The sequence below is a fragment of the Myotis daubentonii genome, chromosome 1 (assembly GCF_963259705.1).
Source record: "Myotis daubentonii chromosome 1, mMyoDau2.1, whole genome shotgun sequence".
In the NCBI taxonomy this organism is placed as follows: domain Eukaryota; kingdom Metazoa; phylum Chordata; class Mammalia; order Chiroptera; family Vespertilionidae; genus Myotis; species Myotis daubentonii.
Genome location: NC_081840.1, coordinates 53,820,223 through 53,839,931, shown reverse-complemented (window position 1 = coordinate 53,839,931; position 19,709 = coordinate 53,820,223). Strand labels below are relative to the sequence as shown.

The 19,709-nt window shown below is 37.8% G+C and overlaps 1 protein-coding gene across 2 annotated transcripts in view; it reads right to left on the bottom strand.

Moving 5' to 3' along the window:
* Nucleotides 1-19,709, bottom strand: part of NEDD4 (NEDD4 E3 ubiquitin protein ligase) — a 121,081-nt gene that overhangs the window by 95,363 nt on the left and 6,009 nt on the right. For both annotated transcript variants that reach the window (XM_059700393.1, XM_059700402.1), the window contains exons 2-4: nt 8,803-8,876; nt 6,018-6,096; nt 5,879-5,917 (exon numbers count right to left, since the gene is read on the bottom strand). In XM_059700393.1, coding sequence (XP_059556376.1) covers nt 5,879-5,917; nt 6,018-6,096; nt 8,803-8,876 — 192 coding nt within the window. The remainder of the gene's footprint in view (nt 1-5,878; nt 5,918-6,017; nt 6,097-8,802; nt 8,877-19,709) is intronic.

Below are 19,709 nucleotides of genomic sequence, written 5' to 3'. Positions count from 1 at the left end.
CTGTGTTGCCCCAGCAGAGGGGAGGAGGAGGAGTAAAATGGTCGACGAAAGTGGCCAAAAAACAAACAAACAAACAAACAAAAAAACATACACACACACACACACACACACACACACACACACACACACACACACACACACAAACTCGTGCACCTTGAAAGGAACTGTGGGCTGCGAGGCTGTGGTGGGCACAGGGGCAGGTCCCAGCCTCTCCCACCACAGCCCTGGTCCTGTCTGCCCGCAGCCCCACTCCCGCTGCCGCCGCTCCCACACGCTGATGGCACGGGACTTGCTCACACCCTCTGACAGCTCGGAGCGTCTGGGGCCGGCACCAGCAGCGGGTGCAAGTGGGGCTGGCACTGTCAGTGGGTGCAAGCTGCAGCTGCTGCCCCGATCGTCCCTCAGGAGCAGGGGGAAGGTGGAGAAGCCCTCAGGGGTGATTGGGGCCGGCAGCTGCCACTAGCACCCGCTGACAGCACCAAGCGATCGGGGCCAGTGCCGGCAGCAGGTGCAAGCACCCAACAGGACCGCAGCACACGGGAGCAAAGAATTTTCAGTAACCACAGAGGCTCACCCCTATGACAGTGACCGGCGCCCCACCTTGGTCTGGCGCCCCCGCTCACCTGCTCCACTATCCCGCCGCAGTCAACGCCCACCATGTTCTGCACTCTGCCACCTGCTGCTGACACCTGTCATGTTCTGCACGTGCCCCCCATGGTCAACATACGTCATAGGGACTGGTTGTTCCACCATTCGGTCTATTTGCATATTAGGGTTTTATATATATCTACAATAATAAAAGTGTAACATGCTAATTAGACTGGACATCCTTCTAGATGAAGCTGGGGCTGTGAGGGAAGCCTGGGTCCCGGGTGCCAGAGGGAAGCCGGTGCCAGTAGCCGGGGGAAGGAAGGCCTACTCTTGCACAAATTTCGTGCACTGGGCCTCTAATATATAAATTACATGAGGTCAAAATGCCTATCATATTTTTGTTCCCAGAGGATACACCATTAACCACAGTCATCAGGCATGTGCTGGTGACGGGGCAGCAGCATCCCCAAGCAGTGCAGTGGTGGCTCTCTTCTGCTGCTAGGACTGAAGGTAGGAGAGGGGGGTCACAGAGCTGGGCTCTATGCAAGTAGCCATGCAAACAGATATCCTCCCCTCCTCCAGTAATCGAGGCCAGCCGGTGGCATTTCACTGCCAGAATCAGGGGGCTACAAGTACTCTAACACGACAGATCGGAGGAGCTGTGAAGCAGAGCTGACTGGGCCTGCAGAGTATAGGGCGTGGCATTCCTACCAAAACCGGCAGGTGGCCAATGAAGGCGCTGCGTCACATGTATGATCACGAGAAGACAACAATGGAGAAGTGAATGTTAAGGACAGTTTCTCCATTTTAAAAAAGTCACAATCTCTCCTCCAGGCCCCAACCTGAGCCAATATTCTGATCCAAAGCCCACGCACTGAAGACGGTCCCTAGTCCTTAGAAGGAGGACCTTGCGTCATTGCAGGAAGTGTGTATGATATGACTCCTGCCTTCCTCCCCCAAAAGGACTACAGCCATTTATTTGGGTGATGGTGTAATGGGGAAAATGAATACTCAGACATACTGAGGACTGTTGGAAACGAGGTCTGTGTCGACACTTAGAAACCCAAAGCATCACCATGGCTTCCCTTGTAGGATGAGATAATAGAGTCCTGGCTAATGTTCAGCTTACCCAGAGTCCACCGGTTCTGTGGATCCACCCAGTAGTCATTGCCCTGGTTTACAAGTGTAAGATTGGGATTGACATCCTGGAAGCTGGATCTCCTCACTACCACCACCACACTGACTCCACGGCTTGTGGGGTAAGAGCTCATAGGGAGAAGGCCAGGTGGAAGCCTCTGAAACTGTCCTCTCTCTGGTCAAGACAGTACATCTAAGACAGAAACGACAACAAAAGCACAAGCAACAAAAGAGAACAATAGATAAAGAAGAGAAAAAATAGATAATTTTTAATCAAAATATAAAACTTTTGTGCATCAAAGGACACGATCAATAACATCAAAGGACAGCCTACAAAATGGGCGAAAATTTTTGCAAAACATGTATCTGACAAGGAACTTCTAATATAGAAAGATAAATAAGTACAACTTAGTAACAGAAGGACAAGTAACCCAATTATAAAACAGGCAAAGGATCTGGACAGACATTTCTCCAAAGAAGATATACAACTGGAAAATAAGCTCATGAAAAGATGCTCAACATCCTTAACCACAGGAAAATGCAAATCAAAACCACAGTTAGATACCACTTCACACCCACAAGGAGGGCTCTAATAAAAACACAGATAAAAACCAGTACTATCGAACATGTGGAGAACTCTCTGTTGGTGGGAGTGTGATATGGTACAGCTACTTTGGAAAACTGTTTGGCAGCTCCTCATATAATCCAGTAATTCCACATCTAGGTATAAACTTCCCCAAATGAAAATCTATGTCCACACAAAAACTTGTACACAAATGTTATGTGCACAGCACCATTATCCATCATAGTTGAAAAGTGGAAAGAACCCAGATGTCCATCAGCCGATGCATGGATAAGTATGGTTACCCATACACTGGGCTATTATTTGGCAATAAAAAAGAAAGAAATACTGACACATGTTATAACAGTGGTTCTCAACCTGCTGGTCGCGACCCCCTTGAGGGTTGAACGACCCTTTCACAGGGGTTGCCTAAGACCATCGGAAATGACATATATAATTACATATTGTTTTTGTGATTAATCACTAAGCTTTAATTATGTTCAATTTGTAACAATGAAAATACATCCTGCATATCAGATATTTACATTACGATTCATAACAGTAGCAAGATTACAGTTATGAGGTAGCAACGAAAATAATTTTATGGTTGGGGGTCACCACAACATGAGGAACTGTATTAAAGGGTCGCGGCATTAGGAAGGTTGAGAACCACTCTGCTATCACATGATTAAACCCTGAAAGCATTATGCTAAGTGAAAGAAGTCAGACACAAAGGACCACGTATTGTATGATACCATTTATATGAAATGTCCAAAACTGGCAAATCTAAGAGACTGAAAGTAGATCGGTGGTTGTGTGGGAGCAGGGCAGGTGTTGAGGGAAAATGGAGAGTGACAGCTTGTAGGTATGGGGTTTCCTTTTTGAGATGATGAAATGTTCAAAACTTATTTTGGTGATGGTTACACAACTCTGTGAATATACTAAAAACAACTGTATGCTTTGAGCTAGTGAACTGTATCTTCTGTGAATTGTATCTCAATAAAGTTGTTTAAAAAACTAACAAAAATATTGCAACCTCGTGGGAACGTTAGAGTTTGGTACCATCAGAAAAGACCTAAAGGATTCAAGTGTGGCTCCTATAATATGTTCATTTAATCCCCTCGTCTGATCCCTGCAGAAACCAGACAGACCCTGGGGAATGGCTTTACCTGCAAGGTCAACCAAGAAATCGCCCCAGTCGCCTGCGGCTCCTGGATGCACGGAGCCCAAAGTGCCCTCACCGCTGTTGTAGGCTGGTTTGATAGGACCCTTGCCGTGTGCCTAGAAAGTGTGGGACTGGGACCTCTAACTCAGCAGAACCGAGCGGCAGGGAAGAGAAGCTCATAGTCTTCCACTGGGTCTTTGGCAATGAGCGGGGCCACTCCTGCTCCTACTCCTGTGTTCCTGGTCCCATGCATACTTTCTGCTGCAGACACAGCCTCATACTGAGGTCTCTGGGTTAATGAGTAAACTGGCACCCCATCTGTGTGGAGTACTGCCCCCTTATGGGTGCTTCAGTTGTGCCCATTTGTGACGGTGCCAGCCCCAAATTTGGTGAAAGACATGAAACCCAAACAGAGTACATGCAAAGAAAACCATGTTCCGACACATAATGAAATTGCTGAAATAAAAAAAAAAAAAAGAAGAAATCTTGAAAGCCGGAGAAAATGACACATTATGCATTGGGGACCAATGCATTTCTCTTCAGAAATTATGATAACACTGTATAATTAAGGTAGTAAAGGAAAAAAGAACAGTCAACTCAGAATTCTGTATTTTTAAAAAATATCGTTCAGGAATGACAGTATATAATAAAGGTATTTGAAGCTGAGGAAAAATAAGATAATTTACTGCCAGCAGACTTGCTCTAAAGAAAATGCTAAAAGAAATTATTTAGGCTAAAGGTAATTGATATCAGAGATAAAGTTAAGACTTCAGAAACAAAGGAAAAGAAACAGAAATAGTAAATATCTGTTCTTTTTTCCTTTACTACCTTAATTATACAGTGTTATCATAATTTCTGATGAAAAATGAATTGTGCCCCAATGCATAATGTGCCATTTTCTCCGGCTTTTAAGATTTCTTCTTTTTCTTTGATTTCAGCAATTTCATTACGTGTCTGAACATGGTTTTCTTTGCATGTACTCTGTTTGTGTTTCACTGAACTTCTTTCATCTACAAATGCATGTCCTTCACCAAATTTGGAATTTTTTGGCCATTATTTCTTCAAATTTTTGTTCTATGTCTTTTCCCTCCTTTGAGACTTCAAATACTAGATTCCTTTAATACTATCTACAGGTCCCTCCAGCTCTACTAATTTTTTCCTATATTTGTTTTCTGTTCTTCAAATTAGATCATTTCTATTGATTATTTTCAAGTTCACTGATTCTTTTCACTGTTATCTCTATTTTGTTATTAAGCTCATCTAGTGATTTTTAAAATTTCACAGATTCTGTTCTTAAATTTTAATGTTTCTATTTCATTCTTTTCTGTGGTTTCAATTTATATGCTGGGAACATCCATCTTTCCACCAATTATAAGAGTGTTTACCTTTACATCAGGGAGCATGGTTATAATAGTTGTAATAGCTGCTTTACAGGGTTTTACAGGTAATTCCAATGTCTGGGTCATCTTGGGACTGGCATTTATTGACTGCCTTTTCTTTTGAGAATTGGTCAGATTTTCATGGTTTGTTGTATATAATCTTGGTGACATGTTGAATATTACATTTTGAAATTGGATCCTGCTAAAATCCTTAATAGTTTTATAGATGTGTATAACATCAGGTTAAGGACTCTGACAGATACGCATAAGGAGACGTTCTCAGGTTGAGGGGCCTCCTGAGGAGCCTGGAGTAACTGCTGACTGGAGTTTGCTCTTTTTTTTCTTTTTTTAAAAATATATTTTATTGATTTTTTACAGAGAGGAAGGGAGAGGGATAGAGAGTTAGAAACATCGATGAGAAACACCGATCAGCTGCCTCCAGCACACTCCCCACTGGGGATGTGCCTGCAACCAAGGCACATGCCCCTGACCGGAATCGAACCCGGGACCCTTGAGTCCGCAGGCCAACGCCCTATCCACTGAGCCAAACCTGCCAGGGCTTGCTCTTACGGTATAGTGAGTCAGTGTGCAGGGGAAGGCAGGAATGTGCATGAACCGTGTAAATGAAGAAATGTATCCACTTCCTGGAAGGCCCTTATTTCCTGCCTGGATCAGTCTATTTAATAAATGACTAGAGAGACACAAATATTGATTCACCTTTAAAGGAAAAACATCAAAATATGCTAAATTAGAATAAGACTACCATATAGTCTCTAAATCACAATTAAACTAGAATAAGATAATTCCAAGTTTACAATAATCTTTTACCCCTTCATTCCCTTACCTTGAATATATGGTTTTTTGTAATGAAATACATGATCAGGGCCATGTCCTCTTGGGAATACCTAGATTTAACTTTAAAATGTTCTAAAAATCTAGACAAACTCTTATAAGATACATTTTCTAATATTATAAGTGAGAACTTATTCTAACCTTTTAAGAAAAAAAAATGTGCTGTTTTGATGAAATAAAATGCATACTTACTTTGAATAATATTTCTTCATTCCATTTTGGATTCAAAGTCTAAAAGACAGTAAACATAGTGTAACTAATTTTTTATATTTTGTCATATAAATTTAAAACAGTATATTTAAATTTTTTTTTGAATCCTGCTAAATCTGACCTTTTTAATGGTTTTCGTCTGCACACTTGTTAAAATTCCATTCATTGGGTCATATAACGTCACTCTCACATAAGGATCACTGTTAAAATTAAGAAAAAAATTAATTGTTGCTTATTCCCAAACTTAGATATTCAAACTATTTGAAAAAAAATCACAGAAATTTCCTTGTTAACAATTCCTACAATTATTTTGTATAATTAAAAGGTTTCGTTAGGCAGGGGTAAGTAATTACAGTAATTTGTGCATCTTGTTTAAAAGCTAAGTGAAATACACAAAGAATTAAATTACCAAAAAAAAAAAACCATTTAGTCCCAATTTAATGATTTGCAATCTTTTTAGATTTAAACATTTTTGTTTGATTTTATTATTATGTTCTTTTGGGTTAATATAGTTAATTCACTAATTTTCAAGAACTAGCCCTGCAAGACCTCAGGTCGCTCCAAGTTATCTCGTGGGTATAATCTCTTTTTATAAAATAAAAGTAAAGTGCTTTCAGTCAAAAATAATTATGTCACATAACCTCTTTTACAAAGAATCATGGAGAAGGACACCCTGGCCAGTGTGGTTCGATTGGTTAGAGCATTCTCCCATGAACCAAAGAGTCGTGGGTTCGATTCCTGGTCAGGGCAAATACTCAGATTGTGGATTCAATCCCCAGTCAGGGCATGTGCGGGAGGCAACCAATTGATGTTTCTCTCTCTCCCTCTTAAAAAAAAAAAAAAAAAAATCAGTAAGGAAAAAGACACGGAGAAGAAAAATCAAGATTTTTCCCATTTCTGAATTGGCTTTTTTTATGGTATTATTGAAGAGTTGTAAGAGCTCTTTATTTATTGTGAATTAAAGGTTTTTGTCAGATATAAGTTTTGAAACTTTATTGATCACTTCAAAGAACAAGCTTTTGATTCCAATGATTTTTTCTATCATTGTCCATTTCACTAATTTCACTTTATCCTTATTATTTTCATCTTTCTACTTACTTTAGAATTAATTTGCTCTTCTTTTTCTAATTTCTTAAAATTAGAACTCAAATCATTCACTTAGGTCCTGTTCCTTTTCTAAGTTAAACATTTTAAAAATCTCAACTTTCCTCTAAATATTACTTTAGCTGCACCCTACAAATTTTGATATTGCTGTATTTTCATTTTCATTTTGTTCAAAATGTTTTCTAATTTTTCTTGTGATTTCTTCTTTGACCTATAGATTATTTAGAAGTATATTGTTTTATTTCCCATACTTGGGATTTTTCTAGATATCTTAATGTTATTGGTTTCTGACTTAATTCCATTGTTATCAGAGAACATCCTGCATATAATTTCAATCTTTTCAAAACTGAGACTTGTCTCTTCGCTCTATACACAGCCTATGTTGGTGAATGCATCATGCACTTGAAAAGAACGTAAAATCTGCAATTGTTTGAGTTATTTTTATGGCAGTTATAAACAATAGGGAAGCTTCTATTATCCCCATGTTCTAGTGTTCATGTCCTTGTGTTACACTCCTCTTAAATGTGGGAAGGACCTATGAATTCTAACCAAAACATTACAGAAAAATGACAAAATGTATATAACTGGCCAACCTCCTGGTCCCTCCCCACAACTGGCAGGCCCCAAACGCCCAAAGGGGAACGGGGAAGGGGGGGTGGCTGCAGACTGGGGCAGCGCGCCAGGCCGAGGCGAGTATGGTGGTGGTGGGGGAGGGCCAGGGCTGGCTGCCGGCAGCTGGGGGAAGCCCAGGTGCCAAAAGCCAGAGGGAAACCCAGGTTCTGGGTGCTGGTAGCTGGAGGGAAGCCGGTGCCGGCAGCCAGGGGAAGGAAGGCCTACCCTTGCACAAATTTTGTGCATCAGGTCTCTAGTGAGATAATAAACGTGTATTCTTTTAACCCCTAGAGTGCCGGGGAGCACAATCGCGCTCCTCCTGCAGTGTCCAGTTCTAAGTCTGCTTTCATTAGTGATGATGATATTGCTAAATATGTCAATTCTTGCTGTGAAGGCGATGATTTTGTGGAAGATATTGATATGTAACTTCATTTACTTGCGATTCATAATTTTTCTCCTAAACTGCTGTAAAATCAGCAAAAATGCCTTAGCAATTTTAGCATAGTTCCTAAGATATTGGTTGCCACTCAAAGGGTTAAACTGCTAAGTGTGTGGTCATCATAATAGATACATCCCTCTGGGGGAGAAAGCACGCTATGCACACAGCCAGAAGCTGCAGGCCTGTGCCCTGGAACCCGGGTCTGGCCCTTGCCCCTCCCTCCATGGTGCCTGAAAGGGACAAGTGAGGGCTGCCCAGCATTAGCACAAACAAGGAAATAAACAGGAGTGAGGGAACCACGCTCAGGGTACTGCTCCCCGCTTCCTTCCTCCTGGCCTGGGAACCAACAGCACAGGAAAGCAGTCAGCCCCACTAGTCCTTTCCATTTCTGCGACCCCAGGGCCTGCTGCTTACCAAAGACGGGGCACGGGGTAGGGTGTTTGTTCATCCCCTTCTCTTGATCCACCTGGGCCTTTATTCATCATCTACTGCCCACAGCCTATTTTATCAATGCCCAGAAGCAGAAATCATAAATGTATCTTATGAGTTGTACCTTTGTCTAATTTCACAAATTCAGTAACTCAGATATGAAGGAATTTAGTAAACCACCAATTGAAAATATTATTATTCTACATCGAACAACAATTTAATAAATTATTTAATGTTTCATCTAATCAACATTTAGAAAAAAATTAGTTAACGAGTACAAATTTTAAAATTGCAACCCAAATTAATATACTAATATACTTACCTAGATCCCAAGATATCCTTCTTGGCAAGGCCTATTCCAGCTATCACTTTCACCCTCACAATTCGAACATTTTCCTGAAATATAAAAATGTTTATTTTATTTTCATTTACTTTACAACTTATCTAAGACACATACCTTTAAATATATACATCAAATACAGTAACCAGGCTGGCCGGTGTGGCTCAGTGGTTGCGTGTTGACCTATGAACCAGGAAGTTCAGGTTCAATTCCCAGTCAGAGCACATGCCCAGGTTGTCGCCTCAATCTCTATTATGGGGTGTGCAGGAAGTAGCCAATCAATGATTCTCTCTCATGACTGATGTTTCTATCTCTCTCTCCCTCTCTGAAATCAATAAACATATATTTTAAAAAAAATACAGTAATCAGGTTATTAAAATTAATTGGAGGAATTTTTCACAAAAATTAATTGGAGCCCTGGCCAGTGTGGTTGGAGCATTGCCCCAGGCACCAAAGAGTCGTGGATTCGATTCCTGGTTAGGGGCAGTTACGTGGTTTGCAGGTTCAATCACCAGCCCCCAGGCAGGGTGCATGTGGGAGGCAACCCATCAATGTGTCTCTCTCACACTGATGTTTCTCTCTTTCTCCCCCTCCCTCGCATTCAATCTCTCTTTAAAAAAATCAATGGAAAGAGTATCCTTGGGTGAGGATTAACAACAACAACAACAAAAATTAATTTGATTAAAAGCTATATTGGAAAAAATGAAAACCATGTGTTATTTGTAGATGATTTGATTATCCACTAAGAAAAGCCAGAAAAAAATAGTCAAATTATTACATTAAGAATTTATCATTGTTTTCAAGAAAATCTGTAGCTGTTATTAAGACTAATATGAATTTATCACTGTTGCTATGTACACAATAACACAAATCAAGAGTTCATAATCATTTTTAATAACTATTTTAAGACGGTAATTATTGTTATAATCCCATTCAATAGATTATATGTTAAATAAAACTATACTGTACTGCTACTATATTAAATTTATTGAGTATCGTAAAATGCTAAGATGAGGTTTTGTATAATAACATCTTAGTTTTAAGATAAACATATTGAAATAGTTAGGAATAAAGTATAAAAAGTCTGCAACATACCCAAATGGCTCAACAAGTGAGAGGTTAAAAATGAGTGTGTGTGTGTGTGTGTGTGTGTGTGTGTGTGTAAACACAGGGAATAAGCAAAATACTAGCAATGCGATGGGTATACAGGCTCTTTGTCCTTTAGATGTGAAACTGTTCAAAATTAAAAGGTGGGTAAGAAAATATTATAACACAGAAAACATATTTTTAAAAATTTCCAAGTAAGTGAACTGTTGGGCACAGAAGTAAACTTAATAAAAAGATTTTAAAACTCTATGGATAAAATTATTTTTAAAACTATTGAAGAACATAAAGAAAACAAATTTAAGAGTTCACTATGTTCATAGATGAAAATAATATTGTTTTCACAAAAGTAACCTATAAGCTGAATTCAATTTCAACTCTTCCCCCTTGGATTTTTTTCATGGATCTTAAAGGATTTGGAAATTCAGAGGAAAGAGTAAAAATGAGCAAAGAATAAACAATAATATTCAATCACTATCTTATACTGCATATAAAAATAAATTCCAGACTCATTCAAGTCTAAAAGTGAAAAAGAAAACTTCAAAAATTTTATAAGAAGGAAAATACAAGCTCCAAAACTCAAATCAGGAAGAATAAAAAAACCTGAATAGGCTGATAACTACCGAAGAAATTGAAGCAGTGATCAAAAATCTTCCAGCAAAGAAAAGCCCTGGCTTTACAAGGGAGTTCTACCAAGCATTCAAAGAATAACTAAAACCTATCCTCCTCAGACTATTCCAAAAAATTCAAGAGGAAGGCACACTTCCAAACTCTTTCTATGAAGCCAGCATTACCCTAATCCCAAAACCAGATAAGGACACCACAAAGAGAAAGAGAGAGAGAGAGAGAGAGAGAGAGAGAGAGAGAGAGAGAGAGAGAGAGAGAGAGAGAGAGAGAGAGAGAACACTACAGGCCAATATCCTTGATGAACATGGATGCTAAAATCCTCAACAAAATTCTAGCAAATCGAATCCAGCATTACATTAGAAAGATCATACACCATGACCAAGTGGGACTTATTCCGGGGATGCAAGGATGGTACAATATCCGCAAATCAATAAATGTGATACCTCACATAAACAAATTGAGAGACAAAAATCACATAATCATATCAATTGATGCAGAAAAAGCATTTGCCAAAATCCAACACCCTTTCTTGATAAAAACTCTCAGTAAAGTGGGAATAGAGGGATCATACCTCAACATAATAAAAGCCTTATATGACAAACCTACAGCCAACATCATACTCAATGGGAAAAAACTAAACTCATTTCCCCTAAGAATGGGAACAAGACAGTGATGCCCATGCTCACTACTCCTGTTCAATATAGTACTGGAAGTGCTAGCCATAGCAATCAGACAAGAAGAAATAAAAGGTATCCAAATAACAAAAGAAGAATTAAAACTGTCCTTACAGATAACATGATACTATACATAGAAAACCTCAAATACTCCATCAAAAAACTACTAGACCTAATAAATGAATTCAGCAAAGTAGCAGGATACAAAATGAACACCCAGAAATCTATGGCCCTTTTATACACCAATAATGAAATCATAGAAAGAGAAATGAAAAAAACAATCCCATTTACCATTGCACCAAAAAAATTATGATACCTAGGAATAAACTTAACCAAGGACGTAAAAGACCTGTACTAGGAAAACTACAGGACATTGAAAAAAGTGGTAGAGGAAGACATAAACAAATGGAAGAATATACCATGTTCATTGACTGATAGAATCAACATCTTTAAAATGTCCATGCTACCCAAAGCAATCTACAGATTCAAGGCAATCCCCATTAAAATACCAATGGCATTTTTCAAAGATTTAGAACAAACTCTTGAAAAATTCACCGAGAATAAAAAAGGACCCCGAATAGCCAGAGCAATCCTGAGAAAGAAAACAAAGCTGGAAGGATCACAATACCAGATATCAAGCTATTTTACCAAGCCACAGTTCTCAAAACTGCCTGGTACTGGCACAAGGACATATAGTCAATGGAACAGAACAGAGAACCCAGAAATCAACCCAAGCCATTATGTTCAATTAATATTTGACAAAGGAGGCAAGAGCATACAATGGAGTCAAGACAGTCTCTTCAATAAATGGTGCTGGGAAATTTGGTCAGATACATGCAAAAAATGAAACTAGACCACCAACTTACACCATACACAAAAACAAACTCAAAATGGCTAAAGAACTTAAATGTAAGACAGGAAACCATAAAAATCCTACAAAACTCCATAGGCAGCAAAATAGCGGACATATATCATAGCAATATCTTTACCGACACAGCTCCTAGACCTAGGGCAATGAATACTAAGGAGAAAATAAACAAATGGGACTACATCAAAATAAAAAGCTTCTGCACAGCAAAAGAAACCTTCAACAAAACAACAAGAAAGAACATATTTGCCAATGTTATCTTCGATAAGGGTTTAATCTTCAAAATTTGCAGAGAACTCATACAACTTAACAAAAGGAAGATAAACGATCCAATCAAAAAATGGGCAAAGGACCTAAATAGGCACTTTTCAAAAGAGGACATACAGAAGGCGAGAGACATATGAAAACATGCGCTAAGTCACTAATCATCCAAGAGATGCAAATCAAAACAACAATGAGATACCATCTCACACCTGTCAGACTGGCTATCATCAACAAATCAACAAACGACAAGTGCTGGAGAGGATGTGGAGAAAAAGGAACCCTCCTGCACTGCTGGTGGGAATGCAGACTGGTGCAGCCACTGTGGAGAACAGTACTCAGTTTCCTCAAAAACTTAAAAATGGAACTCCCATTTTTGACCCAGTGATCCCACTTCTAGGAATATATCCTAAGAAACCATAAACACCAATCAGAAAGGATATGTGTACCCCTATGTTCATAGCAGCACAATTTACAATAGCTAAGATTTGGAAACAACCTAAGTGCCCATCAGCAATGAGTGGATAAAAAACTGTGGTACATCTACACAATGGAATACTACGCCGCTATAAAAAAGAAAGAACTTTTACCATTTGCAACAGCATGGATGGAACTGGAGAGCATTATTCTAAGCGAAATAAGCCAGTCGGAGAAAGATAAAAATCACATGATCACACTCACATGTGGGATATAATGATCAACATAATTTGACGAACAGAATAGATCCAGAGACAAATGGCAGGGGAGGGGGGTTAGAGAACAACCAAGAGACTTGTATGCATGCATATTAGCATAACCAATGGACACAGACACTGGGGTGGTAGGGGCTTGCCTGGGATGGGAATGACTGTGGAGGGCGGCGGTGTCAATTGAGAAAAAAGGAGACATATGTAAAATTTTAGGCAATAAATAAATTTTAAAAATAATAAAATTAAATTAAAAAATAAAAACGATGTATGTTTGAAGTGAAAAAAAATTTTTTTATAGAAACTGAAGAAGCCCAGCCAGCCTGCCTCAGTGGTTGGGCATCAAGCTATGAACCAGGAGGTCATGGTTCAATTCCTGGTCAGGGCACATGCCCAGGTTACAGGCTTGATCCTTAGTGGGGGCATGCAGGAGGCAGTCGATCAATGATTCTTTCTCACCATTGATGTTTCTATCTCCTCTCCCTTCTTCTCTGAAATCAATAAAAATATATTTTTAAAAAGAGAAACTGAAGAATATTTCTGACATTGGGGAAGAATTTTTAAAACTACAAACTCTATTGAGAAAAACTGTTAGATTTTACATCAAAATTATATACCTTTTGTATGATAAAAGGTAACATGAGCAAAATGAAAAGTCATAGGGACAAACAGGGTGAAAATATCTAAAATATGTACCATTGACAAATTACGATTATCCGGAAAATATAAACAATTTCTAAAAACCAGTAAGTGAAATATAAATAACCTAATACAAGAAGTCAAAGAGAATGGCCAATAAACACGTGAAAAGATCCTCAATCTCACCAGTCATCAGAGAGAACTATAATACACTGTTGGGAGAAGTGTAAATTGAAGAGTCATTTTAAAGAGATATTTGGGAATATTTACTAAAGTTCTAAATCAGTAACCTAGGAATTCTACTTTTAGATATATCCCCTAGATAAACACTTATTCATGTATTCATGGACATCGGCACAAGAGTATCCACAGTAGCATTTATAAGATTAAAAAAAAAACAACGAAATAAATGTTGCCCAACATATATCTGCCTTACTGATTCGATTCTAAAATTATCCCACCTCAAATAGTGATATTACCTTCTGGGGAGAGGTCTGGGTGGGAGAAAATATAGGGTGTCCCAAAAAATGTATACGCACACTTTGAATAATTATAGTGCTTATAAAAAATACATTTCATTTTCAAAATTGAACTATCAGCTGTTCAAGTATATATACACTTTGGGTGGGACACCCTGTATACATATCATATAGCATTTATTTCAACCTTCCTCCATTTCTAAATGTTTACAACCACCCTCATTCCTGAAGCTTTCACGGAAATGATATGATAATTGAAATAATCTATGAGCTCCCAAACTCAGATGATAACTTTAGATAGCACAAAAATCCTTAACTAGAGATGTCAGATAAAATATAACTTTCTCTATCCCTGATTAAAACTAAATACTTCGCTGATCTTATAAAAAGGGCAGTCGCTAGGTATCAGAAATAAAGATAGAATTGAAAACCAGAAAGGGAAATGTAAACTGAAGTTTCAGTTTTCTATGGGGATTGATTTGCAAAAATCGGAAGAGATTTTCAGATTACCTTTTTTCCCTGGAAAGTCACTGCATACATAAACCCATGAACGTATTCTATTGGCCAAGTTCTCACTATACCATTTGACTGGGAAGTGGCTATGCTTTATTAAACAAGGTACTAATTTCAAGACTGAATTCTGGAAATTAGAAATATTTTTTGTAATGACAATTTGTACAAACTTTTTGCAGTCGTAAGGTATAATCAAAAGTGGCATCAGATTAGTCAACAATATTGTAATAACTATGAATGGTGCCAAGCAGGTACTTACAATATCAGGGGAGACACTTTTTAAAGTATATGATTGTCTCACCACTATGTTGTATACCTGAAACTAATACAAAATAATGTTAAATGCAACAAAAAGTTCTATCAGCAAATAATGCATGTTATTTGATCTTAGTTTTTCTAAGTGTAGACAAGTGTTTATAATTTGTATATGAACTTGAGAAAAGAGATCATCATAACGCTCTAAGAAAATTAATCCATATTTGTGGAGCCTTTACTGGAACTGTCCCCCAGAAGTCTCCAGAGGAAAAACATAACAGGCATTAATTAAAAACAATTCCAGGAAATGATAAATTACTCACAGTAACAGACAATTTAACTTTTCAACTCTATCCTTGCATTTCCCACCACAAAAATCAGAACGAATTACATTAGATGCTATGGTTAACTGATGTGAAACTATGCTGTTTTAAGATTCTTTCATAAAAATTAAATAAGAAATGCCATTTATTTTGATATTTGTATTCATTTAACTTCATTTTATAAATTTAGCTAGAAAACTGTTCAAACTGATCTCTTCAGTCACACCCATAAACAGAGATCACATTTCCCATCATTTTTGAAAATGAAGGAAAAGAGCATAAGAGCTGCAATGTTAGAATCATGATACTAAAAGTACTATTAACACAAATCTGGACAGTGCTCAAATGAGCAGAAGAGAAACGAAAATAAAACATCTTTTCCTTAACCAATATGGGGACATTATCTTTAAACAGATCACCATCACAGCTCTTCACTAAAGCTGGAATCTTCCCCTCCACTCATAAGAGAGCTTTATTGATCTATGAAAGTGAAAAAGTTGCAAATTGGCAAACTTATGCAGGCGGCTTTTCTCAATGACTTGGTGAAATAAAATGTTAATGTTATCTATACAGACAGATTCAGTAATTAAAAGCAGCTTTCCGGGCTGAGATTTTCTCCACAATTCATAAAAACAGCGACTTCCTGCTCCTTAATCTTCTGTCAATGACCCCTCTCCAAAAAATAATATGAGGAATAGGAAATGCAGAGCTTAGGTCTTTCCATCTCTCATAGGTCTTGGGAGACTTTGTGCTGCTCTTTTTATCATTCTCCCATCTTTCTGTCTAGTCTTTAAAAAAAGACAGAGCTTGTGTTGACTTATCTTTGGGTTCCCTCTGCCTGAGATATACTTCCCTATCTCCTACCCCTTCATTGTTAAAGTCCTATATCATCTGAGCAGATCCCTTTGAAGCCATTAACGTATAATTATTAATGTTACTTAATAACAGAAAATGATAATGTTAATTGGAAAAATCAAGATGCAGAATGTTACCTATTCTATGATAACTCTGTAAAAACATGAATGCAGATGGATAAAAATCAGAAGGAAATATGAAAATAGCTATTAAAAATGAGATGACAAAGGGTTTTCTTTTACTTCTGAAATTTGTTATAACTTTTAAATTATTTTTTTATTTAAAAAGTTCTGTCCTTTCTTTAAAGTCCAAATGCCATTTTTCCTAAAAGCCTTGACATGAATCTTCCCTTCTCATTAGAGGCTCATTTATACAGCATCGATCACATACTATCTTGTATCTGAGGCAATCAAGTATGTGTTTTCTTAAAATTGTGAGATTTTGAAGCTTGAGAAACTCAGCTTTTCATTATATTTGTTTTCTCTACAGAATCCAGAAGAATACTTGGCACATAGTGGAGGATTAACAACAACAAAAATATGTGCAATAAATAACTATAAGGTATAATAATTCAGATGTGAATACTACTGTATTTACCTAGTGCATTAATATAAACCCTAAATATTTATTTAACAAAAAAATGGCTACAATAGGAGGGCAGGATGTGTAGTTTTCTTTTTTTATTTTTCTGCAATATCTGCTATATAATTTATGGTGACCATATTTTCCAAAGTAAAAATGGAAACTATGGATTGACAGTAGTATTCTTCCTCTGGTGTGTAAATTTACTTGAAAATTTTTATAAAAAGATAAATGCTAGATCACCTTTATTGAAAAATACATAAAATCAGGACCATCCTAGTAAATGAAAGGTAGGGTATATGATTGTTATATAATTGCTATGGTCAGAGCTCCTCGGGAGTGTTAGCGGTGATAACCATGATAAACTAGAATACTCAGAATCCTTAGATTTACAAGAGAGCCATGGGTCTCCAAGTGCATTCCCTGGGCCAGTAGTATGAACACTACATGGCAATTTACCAGAAATACAAATTTCCAGGCCCCGCATGGAGTGAGTCGGACACTCTGTGGTGGGGCCAGCAGCCTGTGGGGATTCTGATGGACACGAAAGTTGAGAACCACAGGTGAAGAGCATGAGAGTAAGAAGGGAAGTGTTGTAGTTAAGGCAGTTGCAGGAGTATTCCCCATTTACAAAACTGTAACTTCATTTATTCAATCAGTACTACATAATTTCCGAAAAAGAACAGCTAATCATTACTTTACATCTGCACATTACTTTTAAATCTGACAGCACAGTATATGCTTATTTATACATGAAACATCTCTGGAAGCATATATATCAAGCTGATAATCATATTCCACAGTAGTTTTATTCATAATAGCCAAAATCTGGAAAAAATCAAAGCGTCCATCAAAAGGAGAATGGATAAATATTTGGTGTATTCATATGGAATACAACTCAACGATAAAAAGACTGAGCTACTGATACAATCACATGGATGACTTTGAAAAACGTTACATTAAACAAAAGAATCCATACTCTTGTTTCTCTTCAGAGAGAATAAATCTTTCATCTTTTATTTTTTAAAAAGGAAGCTAGACACAAAGAGTACACACTGTATGATTCCATTTATATGAGTTCCAGAACAGGCAAAATTAATCCATGGTGATTAAAACGTTGCCCAGGAAGAGTAAAAAGAGGGAGCTCAAGGAAACATTTCTCAGTGATGTCAATACTCTATATCTTAAGTGGGTTGCTAGTTATACAGGTTGAAAATTATTGTACTTTAAAGATCTGTTTGTAAATTTTACTCCTTTCCCCACCTCTCCCTGAAAAAAGAAGGAAAGCATTTTCCAACATTTTCAGACAAAAACAAAACTGAGAAAGTTCATTACCAGCAAACACTCACTGAAAGAAATTCTAGTGGACGTACTTCAGGCAGAGAAAAGGGATCCCGAATGGAAAGCTAGAGATGCAAGAAGAAATGAACAAGTAACAAGCAAAGACAATGTTAAATACATGATAAACAAACATTATTTTAAAAAACAATGTTGCTGATGATGACATGCACGTATGATGACATGCACGTAAACATTCAGTGAGTCTCCAGTCCACTTGGGGTCCAATTTAAAATCCTTGATAAATGGCCTTTACACCCTGCTCTCCTCACCTCTCCAGAATTATTTACCACCGTCCTCTTGCCCTACCCCTCTAGTCTTCTTTATGCTCCTCTTCATCACATCTTTTACATTCACCGTTCTATATCAGACAAGATTATTTCATCTTTTCGGTTACATACTTTCACCTTACATCTCCCTCTCCTTTTCCTTCATGACATTTATAAAACGTGTATGTCTGATTATATATTTAATGTCTCTCTTTCCTTCTAAGCTATACATTCAGCAAAGTCTGTCGTTCATCATTATAACCTCATGATTCAATTCAAATGCCTCCTACATGATAAATATTCAACAAATATTTGTTAAGTAAATACAAAATTCAATTACTTCAGAGGTCCACCCTAAAGCTATAATGACAAAAAGACAGAAGATATGGGAGTAAAGACATAAAAACAATCACAAGTTGATTTTGCTCCTGTTCCATTTATCATCTTCCTGAGAATCTCTTCTGTTAAATTCTTTTATTTGGGCAATTATTTACAGCAGCACAATGGAAAGACCAAGTCTTTGATACTAAAGAGACCAGGTTTCCATTCCAGATCTGCTCCCTCCCACAAGTGAGTCCCTGAGCAAATCACAATCTCCGATTCACTATCTGTAAGGTGGGGATAACAATACCTATCTTTGCAAGACTTACAGCTAAAGTATAAGAACACGTAATCTGGCGCCAGCCATGCAGCTGGTGTAAATTAAAGGAAGCTAATATTATATGTAGGTTGTGTTCCACACTGAAGAATATTTATATGAAAGCATCTTTAGCTCTGGCCGGTGTGGCACAATAGGTTGGGCATCGTCCCATGCACCAAAAGGTTGCTGGTTCTATTCCCTGTCAGAGTACAAGCCCAGATTGCGAGTCAGGGTGCTTACAGGAGGCAGGGAACAGATCAATGTTTCTCTCTCTCTCTCCTTTCCTCTCTCTCTCTCAAGTCAATAAAAAACACTTTTTAAAAAAGCATCTTTATGCACTGACATGATTGTTTGTTTACATTACTTTCTTTATTGCCCTAACATGTCTCACATCAGTGGAAACCAGACATTTGGTCAGGCCATGAAGTTATAACGTTGACTACAGACATATTTATTCCTCAAGACTTTCAGAAAATGCCTTTCAAAACCTTTTTTCATTTGTTTATGCAGTCTTTCTCCCTGCATTTATCTTCAGACTTCTCCAACCTCTCCATTCCTTTATCCTCTTAAAACTGAGATAGAATTGGCAAGGGAGCTGGAGTAAATAGAGCTTCAAGGAGAGAGAAGCCATAGAATTCAGTAAAACAGTGGGGTTTGCAATTCAAATCAGCAATCTTACACATCTCCAGGCATTGCAGAATATTCCTAATACCAGATACAGCTAGCGGATGGGAGAATCGACTGATTTAAATATCCTGCTCTGAAGGATGTCAAAT